General features: G+C 41.1%; 1 protein-coding gene across 13 annotated transcripts in view; it reads right to left on the reverse strand.

The window, feature by feature from the left end:
* The window catches only part of TNRC6C (trinucleotide repeat containing adaptor 6C), a 201,284-nt gene that overhangs the window by 14,904 nt on the left and 166,324 nt on the right, over positions 1-20,056 (reverse strand). For 3 of the 13 annotated variants that reach the window (XM_085077885.1, XM_085077878.1, XM_085077888.1), the window contains exons 6-16: positions 13,060-13,269; positions 11,623-11,789; positions 10,883-10,987; positions 10,360-10,440; positions 9,651-9,720; positions 9,311-9,456; positions 3,878-4,051; positions 2,521-2,667; positions 1,972-2,094; positions 1,059-1,142; positions 539-770 (exon numbers count right to left, since the gene is read on the reverse strand). In XM_085077885.1, the coding sequence (XP_084934011.1) occupies positions 539-770; positions 1,059-1,142; positions 1,972-2,094; positions 2,521-2,667; positions 3,878-4,051; positions 9,311-9,456; positions 9,651-9,720; positions 10,360-10,440; positions 10,883-10,987; positions 11,623-11,789; positions 13,060-13,269 (1,539 nt within the window). The remainder of the gene's footprint in view (positions 1-538; positions 771-1,058; positions 1,143-1,971; positions 2,095-2,520; positions 2,668-3,877; positions 4,052-9,310; positions 9,457-9,650; positions 9,721-10,359; positions 10,441-10,882; positions 10,988-11,622; positions 11,790-13,059; positions 13,270-20,056) is intronic. The other 10 variants (XM_085077889.1, XM_085077884.1, XM_085077879.1 and 7 more) reach the window with 9 other exon arrangements.

Consider the following 20,056-nt stretch of genomic DNA (forward strand, 5'->3'; position numbering starts at 1 on the left):
CTTAAATCTTCTCTTTAGACTACAGTGAGCAGAGGATTTAATTTTTCCTTAACAGTTGTGTTTTTGAAACATTTAATCACCTCCACTACAATCTTTCTGCATTCCTTCAAACAGATCCACATACTTCTTGCAATATATTGACCAAAACTGATGCCTCACCAGTGCTGATTACACCAGAAAAATGAGTTTAGATAATTTTCCCAGATTGTACTTTTGTTTACCAATATGACATTTGTGTATTTTACATGATGCTGTTAATTTATATTTAGTTCACTAATAACAACATATGTAAGTAGTTAATTAGACAAATTCTCTGTTCTGCTATTTGCAGGCAGAACACAGGAGAGGAGATACAGCCCACCTGAACAGCTACCACACAGGCATGGCTTTGTTTGGGCATCTCAACACCATTTAATAAATATATATCTTTTTATATCTGCATTTGTTATGCTGTGGAGCCAAATATTTAGCCAGTGAATTAAGGAGATAAAACTCCCAGTGTGCTCTCCACGTGGAGCTGCTGCAGGAGGTCACTCACCAAGAGGGTAAGGAGCAAAGGTGTTCGGTGAAGACTGTTGCTCTTTGGTCTGCAGGTCAGGAAGGCCGGGAGCCTGGGGATGGGGTGAAAAGCTATCCATGGCTGATTTGCCTGCAGAGGGGTGCAAAGATAGATGTGGAGGGGGAGGCTGCTGCTTCATAAGCAGGGCCTGGGCCAGCTGGCGCTGGTGCTGCTGGATCTGCTGCTGCATGTTATTGATTGTACGTGCAACCTGCAGAGAGAGAGAGAGAGAGAGAGAGAGAACAAACAACTGCTCAGCTGTCAAGTCACAAAAACACACTGCATCTGCTTTCTCTACAGTGAAACAGCACATTAGATCCCTTACAAATAAAATCTGGCTGCATTAGGGAGTGAAGAGCTTTCCTCCAGCATTGCTCAGCACCTTCCCAGCATTCCTGATTTAGGGATGCTCTAGCTGCTTTGCTCTAATCTCAACCATCCTCTCAGAGCTACTGAAACCAACCTCTAAGGCAGACACTGAGCTGGCAGGGACACTTACTTGCTGCTCCTGTTGTCTCATGGGTCCGGAAACGTTACGCTGAGCCTGTAACATCTGCTGCTGGATTTGTAAACGTTGGTACGCCTGTGGGGACAGGGACAGGTCACAGCACAGCACACACAGCAAGCCCACCACGCTGCCTTCAGCTGCTCTGCCGCATCTCAGCATAGAAAAGACAAACTCTGGAATGTTCTGAAAACACTCCGTGAAACATCAGTAATAATCCTGTCACAAATGTATTTTGTAATACATTTATTTATGCCCCACGTTCATTTTTGGGGGTTTTTTTAAAGCAAACGTGTCAGCAAAACAAAAAATTAGTGAGTTCACACGGCAAAAACTGGTCATTAAAGATAGAAACCTTAGGAACCTACTTATTTTCTGAAAATACTGTAACACAAAGCAAAAACTAAAATAGAAGTTTATAATATTATAGAAATAGGAGAAATGCCAATTGTCATTTTTGGTTTGGCCATTTTGAGTTCTGACAACATTTGTGCTGCTCAGTGAAGGAAGCTCAGTAGGTAACTCAGGTGACCAGCACTGCGCCAAGATTTCTCTCATTGTGTTGTGACACACATGTCCAGTTTAATCAGTTCTTTCTATTGACATGTAACACACACAAAATGCTATTTGAGAACACACTATGCTCTTCAGACCAGTAGGAAGACAACTGACTTTTAGTTCCACTGATCAGCTGTAAAGGATAATTATTCCACAAATGACTATTTATAAAGCTCGAGGCAAAAAATATGATTTTGTTTCTTTAAAAAGAAACTTTACCGAAGAAATCAGCAGCTGATTGTTTTGAAGATATGTCATGTCATTTAAAAATTCAGTTAGTCATTCTCCTATTTTATCTTCATGCCTTCTATTCTGATTTAGAGCTTATTTGCCACGTCTTTTAACTTACCAGCTGCAGCTGATAGAGCTGGTTCAACATCGTCATATGCTGAGGATTATTAATTGGCGAGGTTAACTGTGCAGGGCTGAGACCAATGTTTTTTGCTGCAAACTGCAAAAGCTGTGCTTGAACCTAAAGGAGAGTATTAAACATTGTACATTTACTTTTACAGTGACAAGTGAGCCATTAACAAGAGTCACAAGACATCAGCTGGAAAATGTTACTATCACCAGAAGTAATACTGTGAACTATCCAAAAATTAGCAAGAGGCTCTAACAGAAATCTTAATAACCATACTCAAGTGCTCATTTATAGCAAAAGAGATGAGAAACTCCTCAGAAACACCACTGCTTGCAAAAAGGAACATGAGAATGTGTTCTCAGAGGTAATTACAGGGTGTGAGAACACCTCAGCCATGCCACATCTTCCTGCCTAGGAAATAAATAAGTAACACAGACACAGCCAGGCAGCAGTGGCTGCAAAGCCTCAGGAGCACGACAGAGCACATGGGAAGAGTTCCAGGGGAAGGGAAAACGTGTGAGTGAGGTGTTGTCTGACCTGAGGGGATAGAAACTGAGGCACTTGAGCACGAAGACTAGGCTGGGATGAATTAAGAGGTTGCACTGGCGGTTGCTGCGGCTGTTGCATGGTCCTGGCTTGTGCTGCTCCGCTATTGCCAAACATACCCAGATTGCCACTCGGTATCTGCAGCAGGACAACAGTGACACTGGCACTTAATGACATCACTCAGCAATTACCTGGATGCTACCTGTCTTTGCAGGCTTTATTCTCAGTGATTGTGACAGGCACAAATCTAGTAACCAGCACATACAGACTGTGTGGAAAACCAGGTTTAGAATTAGGGCAAAGATTGCCATGTACCCAACGTCCCAAAACTCCACAACTTTGTACAGATGCCTAAACAAAATTTGAATATGGCTTTTATAAGGCTGCAGAACCCTGGAGGGTCACAAGATGAACAATGAAAAGTGCTTGCCAAAAATGTTTGCATTTGTTGTAGCAAGGGACAGGAGAATGGAGGCATTAAACTCACAGCAACCCCATCCTCAAGCTGGCTAAGCAGTTTTTTTACTTAGTCATTTCACAAAGCTATTGATAATTGACATGCTATTAGTGGAGACTGCTTTGGAGAGATGTGCTTAATGGGCTGTAAGTGCTGGACAAGTATTGCTTTAAGAAAACTAACTTTAAAAAATAAACGTAATAAAGAGTCACCGTAGAATGATGGAGTTTATCTGTGTTGTTATTTTGTATCTTTGCTGGAACTTCACTTTGACAGCAAAAATAACCTTTCCATAATCAACAGTACTTTATAGCTTCATGGTGGTTATCAGTTTTTCCCCCTTCATGTCCTTTTTTCTTTTCTTTCCCTCTCAGCCTGTTCTACCCAGGGGCCAAAACACCCTCCTTAACTCGATGCTCTACCTGACCAGGTGCTGGAATCCCAGTTTCTTTCTTGCCACCTGTCAAAACTATGAGCTGCCTTGACACTTGGAGAAGGAATAAAAAAGCCCCCATCACTTCTCCATCTCATCACTGAATAATTATAGCAGCCAGGAAAGATGAATTGGAGCAATGTCTCTGCCTTAGAGCCTGTGAAAATTAACAAGGCCTCAAGAAAAAGAGATTTCCCATCAATGATGGGGTTCAGAGGTATAAATCCACAACACTACTGTCTCTTCTTGATGGATATGTGTCATTAGCAGGCTAATTACAACCAAGCAGTTGTTTTATGTCCTGCAAGGAGAAATGTTTACACAGCAGGCAGTGCCTCCACTGATACTTCATGAACAAAGGTGTTGCACTTCCACTTTAAACCCATTTTCCCTGGGGAAGAGGCTGATGGGCACTAGAGAGCCGAAATTCCCCTTGGGATCTCCCCCAACAGCCTTACCTGTCTAGAAGAATTCAAGTTTTGCATGCCCAGCCCTGAGGCAATCCCGCCCAGGGTCTGATTAGGGAGTGCACTGTTTGAAAGGGGGAGCTTCAGGCTTGGTGAAGGCAAAAATGGTGAAGTAGTGGGCTCTTCCACTAGGCCGCCATCCTGATTGGAGAAAGAAAGGGTGAGCTGTGTGCCGTGCCAGGAGCCCACAGCACAAAACAGTGTCCCATGGAGACAGAGAAGGGCGTGGATGAATAAAAATAGATATATAAAAAAAGGTATGGATAACAGGGAATGAAAAGTATGGAGTGAAGGGAGAAGAAAGAGAGAAACAGGATTAAGGTACTGTTTTGGTTTAGTTTGTTGCACTTAATCCCCCAAATGCACAAGCACCCTCACCCAGCTTTCCAGAGGAAAGGAGGGATTCTAGCAGCTGATTGCAGAGCTATCATGTGGCCACTGCCTCCTCCCCACTTAGGTTTTTTCCCTTCTTCTCCACCAGACTGAAAGGTGGAAAGGGGAGATGCCCAGCACATTTCAGGAAGCTCTCTGTCTGTCTGGAAACCTCCAGCAGTGGAGCACAGACATCAAACAGCACTTTAGCAAACCCAAAACTTGGGAAAGACCACATCAGCTTATTTGACACCAGTCTGGATTTGGTTCCACATCATAGCTCTGCTCTTAAAAAAGCAGTTTTGCATTAATCCCCTTTCCTAACTGAGACACACGAGCTCCTTTTAATATTCACCCAGCGCTGAGTTATTAATACCCACTCTGAAACATTACACTGCCAAGAACCCAACGAACACAAACCATCAAACCCAGTAATGACAATATCGGCTGGGCAGCCTTCCTGAACATCCCCAGGAGGAGGCAGATTTCAGCAAGGCAGGATTTTAGCAAGCAGAGCAATGCCCTCTGCTCTCTGGGCTGTGAGGAACCACGGCTGAGCGTGGATCCAATGCACAGGAGGCAAGCCCCACGGGGGGGCAAACAGCGAGGCAGAAAATAAAATAAATTAGAGCAGCCCCAATCAAACAGGTAGATCTCTGCTCGTGTTTCAGTGGGGCACCGAGTTCTATCTCAAACTGTGCTTTGATGTCTGGGAAGCCTGCGGCAAGCATGATCAAATAACACTGTGTACAAAGTAGGGCTCCAAAAAAACAGGCAGAGAGAAAAAGCTTTAATTTGCAATGTGCTGGGCTGGTGTTTTTCAGGCAGCTCATTGCAAGGAAAGGCTTTTTAAAGAGGTGAGGAGCTAGGTTATTTCAACCAATAAATTCAATGCCTCAGAAGATTGTGAGATAGTGGTGAACCTCCTTTGTTCAAAAAGCAGCCCAGTCTGCTTACCACATCCCCAAACAGATGACCTAATGCAGCAAGCATGCTCAGTGAATTTTATGTTTTAACCTAATCCTGAAAAATGCATTTTCTACAGCTCTCCTTTGATGCAAAGGAAAAGTTTCTTTACTATCAGGCAAAGTGACACTTGACATGCTATCTGCCTATCCTGAGGGGGACACTGACATTTTCTAATGATATCCCCAAGGCCTTTCAGCTAGAGATATTTTACATTCTACTGGACATCAGTCACACTCCACAAACAACTGCAGCTTGCCTGACAGTAACAGGTTCAAGGATTTCTCTTTAGATCACAGACATATGTTTACAATTCTACTCTTCCCCCTTCAAAGTGAAAATAATTTCAAGCTTGGTGCTCGCTCTCCCCTTCAGATGCCATTGCTTCCTATGTGGACAGATCTAGTGACCATGAAAGACCCTCCCTGCCCCCCAAATTTATTCAAGTCTTGTCTTACTGACATTATTTTTTCTCAATTTGGAAACAGGCAGTGCCAGGGATGGTAGAGGACAAGCCACACTGGAAATTCAGACATTTCATTTCCAGACTCCTTCACGACTGTGTTCCTTGGCTGAACTGCAGCAAAAGGCTTTTGTGTAAGTTTATAATATTTTGTTCATATTCACTTGGTTCCATTTTATTTAATTTGAACTTGTTGCACTGTGCTGCACAAATCTGTGCTCTGCAGCTGAACTAAAATCAATTCATTTAACATGAAGTGTTTTAGTTGGTTAAATCAAAGCACCCATCAGCCATTCTCAAGCCAGACTAGAGGACACTTTTACTGCTCACAGTGGTTTCTGATCCATTATTTCTCAGGATCCTTTATGTAATAATTGTTTTCTGAAGAACAATCTTTTCTACCTAACCTTTCCTCTTCAGTGATTTTCTTACAAATTTATGTTACACTTCTTCCTCAGGCTGCTCAATTAAGAATTGAATCATCACATTAATGCTCAATCCAGCACTGCTTTTAACTTTTTTTGAAGGGACTTGACACACCCATAAAATCCTATTGGTAGAAGTGCTTCCCACAGCACAGAGAACCATATTGGTGTTTTTCAGGACTTTGGGAAGTTTCTCACAATAGTCTCAAGTACCAAACGTGACAGAATGCAAGCAGAATTACTCAAAGATTTTTAGCCCTGTGAGATATGGACAATTTAGCAGAGGATGCCTGGACACTTTGGCAATCACTTGCCAACAACTGCCACTTCATGAATCAAAATGTCTCAACAGACAGATGAGAGGCTGCTGAATCTGCTAGAGGTCTTTGTACAAAGTCAGTTACAGAAGTAGCTAGCAAAAAATACACACTGACTTCTTAAAAAAAAATTGGAAAAAATCCTTTTCTCAAAGAGGAATTTAAAGTAATAAAATCTCATCTAAAAATAAGTTGTTTTCAAATGAAACAGGAGTTTGGTATAGGCGAAAGAAACCTGGAGGAAATGCAATACTCAAAGAAGTACTCATCATACAAGGGAAGATGAGAGTGGTTTCAGTCACTGATCACTTGTAGGGAGATGAAGGAAAGAAGAATTTAAAAGTTAAAACTTAAATTCCTAGAGATTACCTAATTGTGAGATCCAGAAAAGTTTCTCCATTATAATAAAACACCCTACTTGTTGTCCCACAGACAAAAACCAATCAAAGTCACCACAGATTACTGGGCTCAGAATGTGAGGGATGAGATTGAAAAAACCCAATAAACACTATGTTCAAATCAGAAACAATTAAAAAGTCTAGATTTTTGGAAGAACAGGATTGCAGATAAGAGGCATCAAGGCTTGTAGACCTGGATTTTGCAGCAGTAGAGAAGAGGAGCTGATCACTGAATAGAAAAGTAGGGAAAAGGAGACTTCATTTGTGAGAATTTCAGAGTCTCAAGCCAAACTCTATGCTCGGAAAAAAAAAATCCCTTCTGTGGGCTTATTTCTGGTATTTTAAGGATGCTTCCAGGAAAATCTGACATGTTTTTCTTACAAATCTGATGGCTCCAGAAGACACCAGGTAACAGCTTCAGGCCAACCTGACACTTAAGCACAGCAAGCCTGCCGCCAAGTGCAAGATAATGTGGTTGAGATCACGTATCAGGGCTGCATCTTTACTCCCTCAAGGCCACTGGATTTTCTCCCTTCTCCTTTCATGGTGCTACAGGTCAAGATAACATCCTGAGAAATAATAAATTAGCAAAGCACCGAGTGCCAGAGATTGACTCAGTGTGACATGGAATAAAGAGCACCTGCAGCAAGCAGAGAAAGCAAACACTCAAAGGTGATGCTGACTTGCACAGACCACTCCTCATCAAGAGAGAACAGGGAGTTCAGAGGCTCCAGAAGCAAATGTCAGGGCTGGAAACTTTCCCTCCTCAAATGTATAAAGTTTAAAAAAAATAGGAAGTGCTGCCCTTAGCTGTTAGGAGATAAATGATGGAGTCTCAATGCAGGTGAGCTGAGACAATCAGTGACAGAGGGGTAGAGATGAGCACAGCAACTCAAACTACAATTTCATGAAGAGGAACCTTGCAGAACTTATTGAAGACTCAGCAAAGCCAACAAAAGGATGATAACTTGGTAAGACAACAAGTAAACCAAGGAATGTTGGCTGGAGTGCTCTGTCCAGCTGTGTGGAGAGCTTGTGTCTCACCAAGGATGATTCTGAGCAGGAAACAAGACAGCTCCAGACTCATGCTCTGAAACAGTACCTCAAAGGGCAAAAAGGTTATGGAGCAATTGCTCTACTAGCATGAGCTGTAAATCTGGAAAGAATTTCTCTGGGGAAAAAAAAAATCTGTTCTTAGAGCAGAAACTATATTTATTTAATTCACTTAGCAAGTTGCTCAACACTGTGATAGCTAACAAATACAGTGTGGGATTATTTCCTTTGTTAGAGCAAAGTCACTGTGACAGATTATGCCTAGACTGATAGATTTTACTTGCTGTATGAATATTAATGATTTTAGTACTCCCTTCTCAATAGTTGTGTTTAACATATGTTTCCAGAATTATGCATCATGCAGCACATAATGCACCTCTCTCTCTGGCAAGAATTTTACTGCTGAAGTTATGGTTATCCAAGGAAAGGAAAGGTTAACTGGTATCATCTTTTGTGGCCTTCAATTAACATATTCATTAAAGTCTGCCACAGCTAAGAATGAACTATATAGAGTGGATATCATTACTGCCTCACACCCTGTACACAGCTCATGTGAAATGAATTGGTTTCAGCACAATCTGTGAAAATCACTGATTTCTGTGTTCAGAATCCTCCCATCTATATGAACCTTTGAACAATCTGCGAAATACAGAATGACATCTGAGATTCTTCTTTCCTAATCAATAATTTTCAAGAGGATTCTTAGGTGATTTGGTGGGTCTCTTTGTAGGACTTTCTGTCAGGTTGTAAATCTCATTTCCTACTGAAGATCTGGCCACACTTTTCCATAAATCCCTTTCTTTAGTCACTTTGAATCCTGGACAACACAAACTGCTGGAGTCTTTCCCTCAGTCATTAACTGGTGCCAGAAAATTTGTCATAGGTGATCACAGAAAGGGAAGCTCATTGGAGAAGCTATTTATGACTGTGCATGTCAGCTCTGAGACTTAACAAAAGCAGTTTATTCCTTATTCCTATATAGGTACTGAGCTTTCACTGAAATCTGTAAGAAGGGCAAAACTTAAGAGAAATTAGGAGCCTAATTCTTGAAGATTTAGGCCTTGGTCCTGCATGATTGTGAATTTGGGCAAAGGTCACTGACTGGATTCTTACAGAGTGGAAAGATTTCTTTGCTCCACTTTTTAATGTTTTTTTCCCACTTCTAGTTCCATTGTGTTACTGGATCCCTAGCAAGTTTTCAAGTGTAAAGCTGGGGCTGACCATGCTTTATTTCTATGTGAGAATCCAATCACCGATCCTTTCCACAAGAACCGAATTCCCCACAACATTGGAAAAACAGAGAAGAAAATGAGCAAAGCCATATCCATCACATTTCTTTCTATGCTTTCTAAACAGACAGTGGAAATCATCAGTATTTTTACCCTGTGCACACTGTGACTTGTGCACCACGTTCCTGTTTGTGAGCTCACCTTGTCAAGGAAGGTGGGGCGGTCCATGGAAGACTCTTTGGAGATTGGTGGTGGGCGGCAGCCAAGGGGTTTGGTGACCATTCCATTATAGTCGGTCACTCCCATTCCACGCTTGTCCATTTCCACCTTCTTTTCCAGCAGAGCACCTGCACAGAAAGGGGAAATGGATTGCAAAAGGTGAGGCAGGGAGAGTAAAGTTGCCAAGAGTAGTTCAGAGAAATGCATCTTGCTTAAAAAAGTGAAGCAAGAAAATAAATGTTATCCAATCAGTCTGGACATAATCAAATGCTCAGAATCATGCAAGGTTCCTCTGTGGCTTAAAGACAAAAAAATTACTTACAGAGATACTTACTCATGGCCTGATCGAGATTCATACTGTTGCTCTTCAAGGCCTCTTCTGCTGGCTCTCTCTGTCAAAAACAAGAATTATGTTAAGAGGAAAAGTAATCGCGTTTGTATGATTTCAAAGTAACCTGAGGAAACAGACAAATCTCTGAAATACTGGGTTTAATATTTACTCAGCAGCCTAAATAACGTCTGTGTGTATTTTTTCCCGTTTTCAGCAATTCCCACAATTCAGGTATTTCATTTCAATTTGTCAAGGATGTACGAGCTCTACAAGGTGAAACACACTGCTCTGTTCAAATGCCTTCCTGTTTTCCATGAACAACTCAAATATCACAATGATAGTACTTTCTCTAAAAAAACAACCCAGCTATACTCTCATTTCACCTATTTAAAAAAAAAAAAAAAAAAAAAAGGAACAGGAGGGAATTATTACTGCAGTTCAAAGTAACACCTGGCGTTATGAAACTATGAACTTCAAAATATTACAAACGTCCTCATGGAAAGTATATCCTCAGTTGATCTCAGAGTGCTCTACAGGTTTACAGCAGATTTCTGAAACTACAGCACATGGCTAAACGCAGGTCAGAGCTACTTCCCAGCCTAGATACTGCAGATCTTGGTGCAGCTACAGTCTGAAACAGCCACAGGCAGAACTAGAAGCTGAAAGCTAAGGCACAGTGTGCTGGCTGAGCACTACTCACAGGGAAGCCCATGTCTGTGAGCTGTTTAATCAGACGGTTCATGATCCAGGCCTCATCCTGCTTGCTAGATGTCTTCATGCCCTTAGTAAATAAATGGGAGATTCCATTAATGGGCTGGTTTCCACGTTCATGGGAGTGAGATGTACATAAAAGAAATGGTAAGTGGTTTTTATTAATAACACATGCTACTGAAAGATGTATTAGTACATTAATTCAGAAAGTATTGAAGAACCCTCCGAGCAACGCGACTACGATTCTCTTCCCCCAAAAGTGTAAAATTTTATCTCAGCTGAATAGGTGTTCAGTGTACTATTTAGTATTTGATTTGCTGGCCACTGAATTAAAGCCACCTTTGAATTTACGTATTTCATTTTAATCCTTGGCAGGAAAATATAACGAAATAAAGCTGAAATAGTACAACACTTCCTGAAAAACATTCCCAAAAACAAGTTTGCAACCTTGAAGTTAAGAATGTTACTCAGTGTATTTTCTTAAAAACAAACAAGAGCGTCTAGATAAACACCTTTAAAAGATCTCTGTGCAGCTTTTCTATCACAAAATCCTTAAGAAGTCTCTTCCTTTCAGTTCTCCAGAAAGTACCAAGGGACAAGCGCGGATTTGTTTTGGGCTGCGGACAGTACAAGAAACAACCATACTTGATCAAATCACCGGCCTAACTGTTGGCTAATGGAATAACAAACAAAGTGGCTAAATGCATTCCCAATTCCTTTAAGTTAAAGCCTGGCCTTGTCCTGAAATAAAGACTGTGCAATGGAAAATTTCCTCACACAATTGGCTACGTTCTTGGTTGAGTGCAGCATTAACACAAGTTTGCTTTGTTCTCACACACACACACACCGTCCTCACAAACAGAAAACAAGATATTTTTGTTAAACAGCTCCATCACAAACTACTGTTTGGTTTTCCACCACCACGGGAAGTGCCTGAAAGCCCCCTTAACACCTTTTTCTTTTAATACATTATTCATTTCTTTAGTATATATGGAAGCTTATAAAACTTAGAAGAAAACAAAGGCAACAACAAAACTCCCGAAGCATCTGACATGCCTAAATTCAGATCTCCCATTCTCCCCTGGAAACAAGGTATGCTGTACTTGAACCACTGTAGTGGCAAGCTGTGCTTGGGTTCAGGTGTCAGAGGTCTAATTTCAGGTGTAATGCACCAGCAAATTTGTGACAACTTATTCTACAAATGTTATCTTAATTCCACTCTTGCTGGAGAGTGTCTTTATTTTTGTCTTACCTTTTGAAGTCCTTTCTTCGGGGCATTCCCCCAGGAATTACAGGAGGAGCTGCTCTCTTGTGAAGCAGTATTATTCCACATATCTCCTTCTTCATCTTCCCACTGACTAGTACTGAGATTCACTTCATCCCCACCACTGCCCCAGCCTTCTTGCATAGATTTTGAAGCTGGAGGGAAGGAGGGAGAAGAAAAATCTTACTCAGTTTCCTGCAAATTTTACAGAAATATCCTTTTGTGCCATATCCAGCATCCCAACATGAGTATTTTCAAGAGATAAAGAGGTTCATCAAATGGCTTAATTGGCACTACAATGATAAGGACGCCTTCTTTGAAGCCAGAAAAAAAAGAAAAGCTCTCAAAATACTTAGAAAAGAAAAAAATCCAGCAACTGCAAGTCTTGCTTTTCCCAGAACAAGGAAGATCTGGGGTCATGGCCACTCCACTTTTCCAGGAACAAGGAACCAAAGTATGAGCCTGAGCTTGTTAAGTGCTATTTTGCTTTCAATGCATCTCACCATTTTAGCTGCCATGTTCTTCTGATGAACAACCTCAAATTTTGAAGTCATTAATGCTCAGAAATTTATTCCCATCTTCGAAGAATGGGATCTGAAAGGAGCTCGTGGGCTGCAGGGAACATTTTCTATTCAGTGACCAGGTTGTGTCACCTCAGTCCATTTTGCTCTGTTTATTCTGTTTAAAGCTGGGATTACTCATCTTAAAACCTCTCACTCCTCCTTTTATGTTTTCTGGGACTTTTAACTACATCTCACTATGGTAATTTGCAGGAGTGAAAGTCTAGGCAACCTCCACAGCCAAAATAGAACTCTAAAGCAATCACTGTGGCTCTTGGGACATTCAGAGATGGAGAATATTTACCAAATACCATGAGTTAGGAATCACAAAGTAGTTCAGGATGTTCCTCAACCTGTGAACAGTTTTAATGGCTGAAGAAGACACCCACTCACTCAGTTTAACCCCATATGAGGTCGTGATTAGTTGTTCTCAAGTGTTGCTTTCCTACCAGAATCAATTCCATCTTGACTGCTCTCCACTGCTTCTCATCCCTATACAGGTATCTTTTAGGCACCAAGGGATAAGTCCTAATCACACTCTTCTGCAGTTTCACAGTTTCCTCCAGCTCTACTATGCTGCTTTCCAAACACACAAAACTACTCTCCTTTAAATTTCCAGACTGACGCATTAATATGGTATTAATTTAATTGGTATTAATTATTATTTCTGTGGTATTATTTTATTATTTCTATGGTATTATTTTATTATTTCTATGGTATTAATTTGCATTAAGATGGTATTTGGAATAACACGGTCTTGTGACCGCTAATGCAGTTTTGAGAATGAAATTCTGAAGGCAGCCTGTGACTGAAATGCACAGCAGTGGCAGAAGGAAATCCCCCTCCCCTGTCAGCCCTGTGTTACCTGGTTTGCACAGTGCTGGGGCAGCAGCTGGAGCGTTTGTTCTTCCATAGCTCCCTGCCGGCTCGGCAGGATTCTCTCCCCACCCAGTCCCACTGCTGGGGGGTTTCCCCCACGCTGAAGTGCCATTATCAACTGCAGCAGAAGGGGAGGAGGGCTCTCCCCAGGAAGCTTCGCTCTTGGTGTGGACAGCAGGCATCTCTCCCCAGCCTGCTGGAGCAAGGCAAGGAGAACAGTGATGAGAGGAAAGGTTTCTTCAGCCAGTAATTCCAAAAACCTTATAATTTTATAGAAGTGTTTCTCTGCAAGGAGCGTGAAGCAGTAAGTACACACAGTCATTCTAGTTAAGTGTGTTAAAAAAAATCCCTAAAATTTGGTCTCAGGAGTTTTTTCTTAGTTCAATACTAATGCCAAGTTGTCAACACAGAAAGAGGCTTTTTCCCCACAGCCAGAAGCATCCATGCTACCAAGTGAGCACCACACCTTGTCCAAATGCAGTGGCTCCCAACTGCCCAGGGCCAGCATTCCACAGACCAGGGCTCCAGTGTGAGCTGGGCCCTGCTTCACTGAAAGATTTTTACCTGTTTTAATTACTTTGCACTATTTACAAACTATAAAAATCTCCTTTCTCATGCCCTGCCAGTCAGATGCTGTTTGATTGTTCCCACTTTCAGTGAAGATCAAATAAAGCTTTTACTACAGCTCATGGTTACTGTGTTCCCTACCTATCCCTCATCACTGACCCTCTACATTGTAATAAATATTATTTTAAGGGGAACTAATGAAGATTGCAAATAGGATCCATAATCAACCCATGGGGAATGGCAGGTAGAAGCCATTGTTTTCCTACAGGGTATTACATTAACTCACTGAAAGACGTAAGCTACTCCAAAGAAACAGCCTTAGGCTGGCTTGGCTTGAGTGTAATGCGCTTAAATCCATCTGACACGATTTTAGCCCAGCAGCTGAATGTGGCAGGAACAGCCACAGAGCTCCTGAGCCTGCAGAGCAACACTGACCAACACAGCAAAAGGGTAAATTCAATTTACAACCATCGTTACCAGAGTTTTACTGGAGAGAGGACTTGGATCACAGATGGAGTTCAAGGTACTTTTTGAACATATATAAAAGAGAGGCACAACAATCAAAAAACCAAAGTTCTTACAGATACTTGATACTAACCTATTTTCCTACAATTATAAAAAAAAATTACATCCCACTACATGACAGCTGAGCCCTCAACAAATATTATAGAATTCAGGCTGCTTAAAACTTCCATTAGTAATTAGGCTGCTAAATCAGGAACTTGCTCTCTTTTCTCTGGAGATGAATGTTATTAAGATGAGTATTTTCTAAGTGAATGACCAGATGCTACTTCACCACAGCAGTATTTCCTTTTTTTGCTCCACAATGGTATCTGTAAAAATACTCTGGAAAGGTTTCAAACAGCAGGAACAACTTTTTCTCCACAAAATGACATGCAGAATAGGCAGGCAACAGCAAAGGAGCTGTGTCTAAGAGTACCTTGAAATACATTGGAATAACCAAGAGTCTTTCACTGAGCAAGAAGCCCTTGCAGAACCCACTGATTTCCACAGAATTCCTGTTACCAGCAATATCCATTGCCAATAATAACTCAAACATTGCCCAGCAGAGAAGAAATTCAAACAGATGGGCCCAGAGCTGTCCATCACTCCAGTGTTCCTGCATTACACATTTATTTCGGGTTCTATTCCTCACAGCCACTGCAGCTCTCCCAGACACTGATCCAAGGGCAGAGGGCACAACTCAGGGCACATTTAGGAACTCAAAGCTTCATAAAACTCCTTCTCTACCAGCAAGAGGCACTGAGTTTAAAGGCAAGCTCCTGAAACAATCCAGAATATCACTTTTTCAATGAAGTGATTTCCATTTGAAATGAAAATACCATGGTTTAGGCTCCATCAATGTACCTTACATTTCTGGTTATTTTAAGGTGTGTAAAGAAGATAAACTGGCAGATCCACAGATGTACCTGAATGAACCTGTACTTAACATGACAGCTTCCTCGGTGTTGTACCTGAAATACTTATTTCAAGGTTTCTGCTTGGATCTTCAAGCCAACTTTATTTAAAGAAGGCTTTATTTGAATTTCTGCCTCACTACTCAGGAGGCAACTGGCAGGCAACTTGTGTGTATTTAATCATATTGGCAGCTGAAAAAGATTAACTGCAGGCAAATGAAACAGAAAACAAAACATCTCTACAGCACCAACCAGACTGCAAACAGAGACAGTGCAGAGCACTAACATCTCCCTGACTTCATGCAACCTATCCTGGAAACCCTACCTAATTCAATTTATGAAATCATCCTTAAAACACAATTCATATATTAAAAAGCCAAAGTGTGCTACGTTGTACAACAGAAACCTCAAAAGAACTGTTTTTTTTTCTGTTGCTCTTCACTATAAATTCAACAACTTCAATGAATGGCCACAGATGTGTAATGTCCAAATTATGTTAAGTGCTTTTAAATGCACTGAGCAGGAAATAATATCAGATTACAAATAATGGGGGAACCAGCCTTTACTAAAAGAGAAGAATACAAGTGCATAAAGGCAAACAAAATAAATCAACAAAAAGTTTTTCAAACTATCTTAACACATAAAATTAAGTGCAGGAAATTAGTAAATAAAACCTGAAGGCTGCTGGAGAAATAACCTATGCGCTGCAAAATCTACCCTGTCTGTAAATTCTGGTGCACTTCTCAATTGCAAACCTGTTTCCCCTCTGTGTAAATACCTGGTGTCCCAATGCTACTATCTCTGTGCTACCTTTCTATGATTCCATATGACTAAGAACTTTAAAGGTGAATAAAATTAAACATTTGAATGAATGATGTATAACTCTCCCCGGCTGTTGGGAAGGTATACCAAGACCTTTGAGTAGTCTCAAAACCTGAAGCTGCCAAACGTTTTCAAAAATTCTGCTTGGAGAAAACTTACTATTTTCTTATGAAAATTATACAGATTTAGGCTCTCCTGGTAAAAAGCTCCTTAAAATCCACCCAGCTCTGCATGAATGTTGTTTCGCAACAGAACGTGCTCCATTAAAGGCTTCTTTGGCAAGAAAGTGAGGTTTTAGTACTGAAGTTTTTAAACACTGTTAGAATTGCAAGAAATGAAAAGATCACAGCGAGTAATAAACATGGACACATTGGCAGAGCTTTGTTTTATAGAAATAAAAACATAATTAACATTGGGCCACAGCCAACAGGAAATCCTCAAGGGAAAGTGAAATGTTAACTAAGCTGTGGCAGGATGCAGTTGTTTTCCCTCAAAATAACCCTATAGCCATTTGGATGGCAGAAATTGTTTTCCTTCATGTTGTTGGTCCGTGATAAATACCACAGCACATGACTACAATACAGGCAAACCAGAATATTACAACCTTGTATAGATAAAACAAGAAGACATTAGGTAGAAAAGAGAATGTTTACTAATTACACACTAGTTATTCTGCTAATAAAAGAGATAAGCTATAGGGTGTGTGTGTACAAGGGAGGGTTTTATATATACACATGTAAAAGCCACCTACAACCCTTAACCTTTTAAATCCTCATTTTCTGAAAGGGATTCCAGTTCATCCCTGAGCATTCAGAGAGCTCTAATTTGGGTTTCAGCAGTGAGATCACCCTTGTGTGAAAAACGAGGGCAGCTCTCTCAGCATCACTTGGCTTTCCCCCAAAACCTGGCTGTTCAAGGGCTGAGCACCCACCACGGGGTTTTAGGTTTTCACATCCTAAAGGAGCCCAAAGCTGAGCTGCTTTCAAATCCATTCTGATGGAAGTTCAAAGTAAGAAAAACACTGTCACGTGAGCTGCCACTTAGGGGCACAGGATTATAAAAGGAACAGAGATGTTTGGAGCTTTCAGAACTTAGGCCCAGCTCAGGTTTTTAAAACTTAAGCTCCTCGCTCTCTAGTAACCACAAAGACCTTAATTTGTGACCTACAATCCCCACAGGGCAGCCTATGTTATCTTCTGTTGTTTCTTTCCCCAGCTGGAGAATGGTGGCTGGAACCCTGCCAGGCTCTCCTGATCTAATGAGAACAGGAAAGCATTCAGCCCACCCCTCTGCACTTGGAGGGAGGACCTGGGGCTGTTTGGGATCCAAAAACCTCTTTTAATCATTTCTGTTTGCGAAACCTTTTCTCACTTCTTACTCCCCTTGCATGAGTTAGAAGTGCCAGGAAGAATTATGCACAAGTAATTTAGATTCAACCCCAATCTAATGCCAACCTACCAGCCTTCTGCTCATCTTTTTAAGTAACTCACCACTGCCTTGGGACCAAGCTCCTATAACCAGAAAGGACTGTATCACATTATCTATCTCTCCCCCCCTCATTTTTCCCCCTTTTTGCCCCATAATAGAAACTCCTTACAGCATTCTACATTTTCATCAAGTGTGTACCAACATCTGCTTCCCATCAGTGGCTTTTAAGTTCTGCCTTCAAAGGATCTGGAGAACTTCTGGGGATGGGTGACAACTCAAATAACAATGCTGTAACTTGGCCTCTATTTCCAAACTAATAAAGCATAAACTTCAACCCCAAAAGGGACTGTTAATCCTTTGTGAACCCCTTCCTAATGCTGTGTGGCAAAATTAAAATCCACTTCTTTGCTTCCAGGATGTGTGACTGTGACAACTTACAGCTGCCCCACACCTCACACTTACACAGGAATGGAACCCATCATTCCTTATTCATTATATTCCCTGAATGTGACTGGCAGAGCACATCATGACCCATGCAGATGACAAAATGCCCGTGGTGACTACGTAGTTCAAGAGCTGTAGGATTTCAGATGAGCACTTAACTGTGCCCTATGGCACAGCCTCGAATGACACAATCCTGCTTTGCATGGAAATTTTAAGGTGCAAAATTTCCTTGCTTGGAAATGCTGCACATGGAAAAGAACTGCTGCTGGATGAACTTCGGCTGTGGATTGCTGAAGCCTCCTGGTTACAGGATTCTTGTCTCCCTTACTGCAGAAGCAGGAAATGCACAGCCAAATGGAGAGGGAATTGGAGTAGGAAGAAGAGTTAAACAGCACAACTCCACAGTGCAGGTCCTGTCTGCGTGGGAGGGAAGACACTCACTATTTGCTTCCCATCCTTTGGCTGTCCCAGATGGGAGATGATTTGTAGATGTTTTAGGTCTGTGTACATTGTACACAGAGCACGAGGATACTGCTGTGCAGCTGCCATGTGCTGCCTGCACTGGGAAAACTGGGCCTCCTGCCCTCGGAGCTAAGGGAAGTCACTGGGATCACTTGGAATTGCATTGCTCCCTCTAAGACAAGCACAGCAATGGTCCCTCTCTGGCACAGTCACAAGTAAACACGGGCAGAGCTCACGACACAAGGGACTGCTCTTTGCTTCAAAGTTCATTTTAACAATAATCCTTCAAAATATTTCCATGTTTGGACTTTTGTCTGTACCTCTGTACTAAGTGTATGGAGTGAAAATACACAGCAAAAGGCTTAATTTATGCATGCTACAACTTGATCTCAATTTTAGTATCAGAACCATCTTTTAAATTGTCTTCGCTATTACTCATTTCATACTTTCTTGCATGATGACTTAAGTATATTATGAAAGTTGAGTTTGCTTATCTTAAAAGATTTTTTAAAAAAAGAAGATAAAATATTTGTTTATCTTAAAGTCTTAGAATCTTTCTAAGTCACATTTTCTAAGATGCCCAACACAGTCACTTTAACCTGATCAGGGGCAGCTTGACCAGGTGGTTCCATGTGCATAAGCAGTTTTCTCAGTGTATAAACAAATTGCTTCAAAGAAACCTTTCCTTTGCTACTGTCCATTCTCCAGAGGAATCACCACAGATTAACACCAGCTTTCAAATTCCATTTTCAAAATCTGAAGGGCTCAGGACTGTAAGTTTTCCTCTACAAGGTGTTAATTATTTGAATAATATTAACAGTGCATTGTTCTGTATGAGCAGTTTTACAAGCACCAATGTAATCCTGCAAAAATCACCTTAGTGAGAAACAAAACCTCATCCAAACCCAACCAAAAATGCATTCTCATGATACTTCCACTACAATTCAGAAATGTGAATTATAGTTTCATGGGTAAAGTTTTAATTATGCATGAAGTAAGTTAGTCACATATGTTGGGCTGACCAAGTACAAAGCCATTTTAAGATTTCTCCTTCTGGAGCACATGTTATTTTATTAAAACAGGTACCCTCTACTGCTAAAATATTTGACCAGAGTGGGGACCACAAGACTGTTTTCACCTTAGACTAAACTTGAATTATTTCAAAACATCAAACAGAAAAGTGATGGAAATGAGAAAACAAATCCCATTTGGAGAAAAATGTGGTTAAAAAGTATTTAGCCATCCTCACAATGACATAAAGACCTGGAAACAAAACTCAGATGGAGAATTTAAAAGAGTACTGCATGATCAGATTTATTCTGGAGAGGTCTGTGGTCATGATATAGATATGGGCTGCTAATGTAACTTCGATTTAAACACCTCCCCTCTGAACATTTTTCATGCATTTTTATTCATTTCTGCTTGTCTACAACAGCACCTTGCTTTTGATTAGGAAAATTCCTAAATGCCTAAAACTTGTCTATGAAACACAGCTGAATTTAGGATAACTTAACTTCAGGTACCCTGAATATTAACACCTTGAGCCAGTCCTGCTTCTTGAGAACCACACAAATCCAGGATGCTGCCCATGCCTGAGCCCTGAAGTATGGAAGAGAACAATTTCTTCATAAAAGCCAACAAACTGGACAGAGAAACAGCAACACCCTAAATTCATGCAACTGTTAACAAACATCTGTTGCCAAGAGATGTTTTGGAGAAAAGAAACAGATGCAGACTGTCTAAACACACCGAGCCTGAACAGAGGGGACAGCAGACAAATAACAGAGGGAAGGTTTGCCAAAACCCCACAAAATCTCAAATGGTTCAATTAAAAAGGTGTAA

Source organism: Lichenostomus cassidix, chromosome 18 (genome assembly GCF_008360975.1).
Source record: "Lichenostomus cassidix isolate B80296 chromosome 18, HeHo_3.0, whole genome shotgun sequence".
In the NCBI taxonomy this organism is placed as follows: domain Eukaryota; kingdom Metazoa; phylum Chordata; class Aves; order Passeriformes; family Meliphagidae; genus Lichenostomus; species Lichenostomus cassidix.